This window comes from Morus notabilis, unplaced genomic scaffold (genome assembly GCF_000414095.1).
Source record: "Morus notabilis unplaced genomic scaffold, ASM41409v2 C11355830, whole genome shotgun sequence".
Taxonomy (NCBI): Eukaryota; Viridiplantae; Streptophyta; class Magnoliopsida; order Rosales; family Moraceae; genus Morus; species Morus notabilis.
This window is the reverse complement of record NW_010385990.1, coordinates 1-986: the sequence shown is the minus strand read 5'-3', so window position 1 is coordinate 986 and position 986 is coordinate 1. Positions and strand designations below refer to the sequence as shown.

Sequence of the window (986 nt, the reverse complement as noted above, 5' to 3'; positions counted from 1 at the left end):
TTTTTTTTTTTTTTTAAATTTCTGATCTTAATTATTTTTGTTCATATGTTTTAGTTACAAAGTTTAGAGCTTGGAGGAAAATCTGCATATTAGATTTTGTTTATTTATTATTATTTTTACTAGTGCAGTTCCCCACCATATATCAGGAACCTAATCTAGATATGTTATGATAGTCTTGTTAATAAGGATTTTGATTGCCGACAAACATTTTACTACTTGTAAATTAGGAATTTCCAATTGAGAGAATAGTATTATCTTTAAATTCAACTTACCTCTTCCGTCTCCTAAAAAAACGACCAGATTGCCATCCAAATTGGAAGATATATTGTGACAATGATGAGTACTGGAGTTATACTAGGAGTTGGATTTCAGTTGTCAGGTAAAGCAAACGTACAACTTTAAGTACATTTCTAGAAATTATTTACGAATGATCCCCTGTTGATGCTTTGATTGATGACTGAATTTCGTAAAGGCGGAGACAACCAGTTGAATACCTTAATCTGGTATAGCTGGCTTGGAGGGATTATTATTGGGACTATGATAGGTGCTAACATGGTTTTAGAGGAACACTGCCGTGCCGGTCCGCGTAACGTTGTCGTAACCGGAAGGTACTGTCTCTTTATATTTATTGTCGATGAGCATCCATGGAAATGTTTATTTCCTGTTTTCAGTGTTGATAGCTAAAAACTTGTGTGATTTTATGCTTGATTATCCAATTCAGTGTGCTTGAAATTTCGTTTCTACAAAAATGTTCACATGAAAAAGCATTTCAAGTATGTCGCTAGAGATATCTAATGTGGTAATCCAAATGTTGTTGCTTGTTTTGATTGGCTTGTGCAGTACTAGGGGACTTGGCAAAGCACTTGCTCGTGAATTTCTTCTCTCTGGAGATCGCGTGGTTGTTGCTTCTCGCAGGTTGTTTTCTCACAAATGTTAAATGTTTTATTTTAAACCTTTTCAGTCCATAGTTTCATGCTTTTGTTTGT

The 986-nt window shown here is 34.5% G+C and overlaps 1 protein-coding gene across 1 annotated transcript; it reads left to right on the top strand.

Moving 5' to 3' along the window:
• Positions 1–122: 122 nt before the first annotated feature.
• Positions 123–915, top strand: LOC112094996 (probable chlorophyll(ide) b reductase NYC1, chloroplastic; the record flags this gene model as incomplete). Its single annotated transcript, XM_024176686.1, has 3 exons — positions 123–379; positions 473–608; positions 841–915. Coding segments are annotated over exons 1-3 (257 nt in total), but the record flags the coding sequence as incomplete, so codon positions are not given.
• Positions 916–986: the final 71 nt, after the last annotated feature.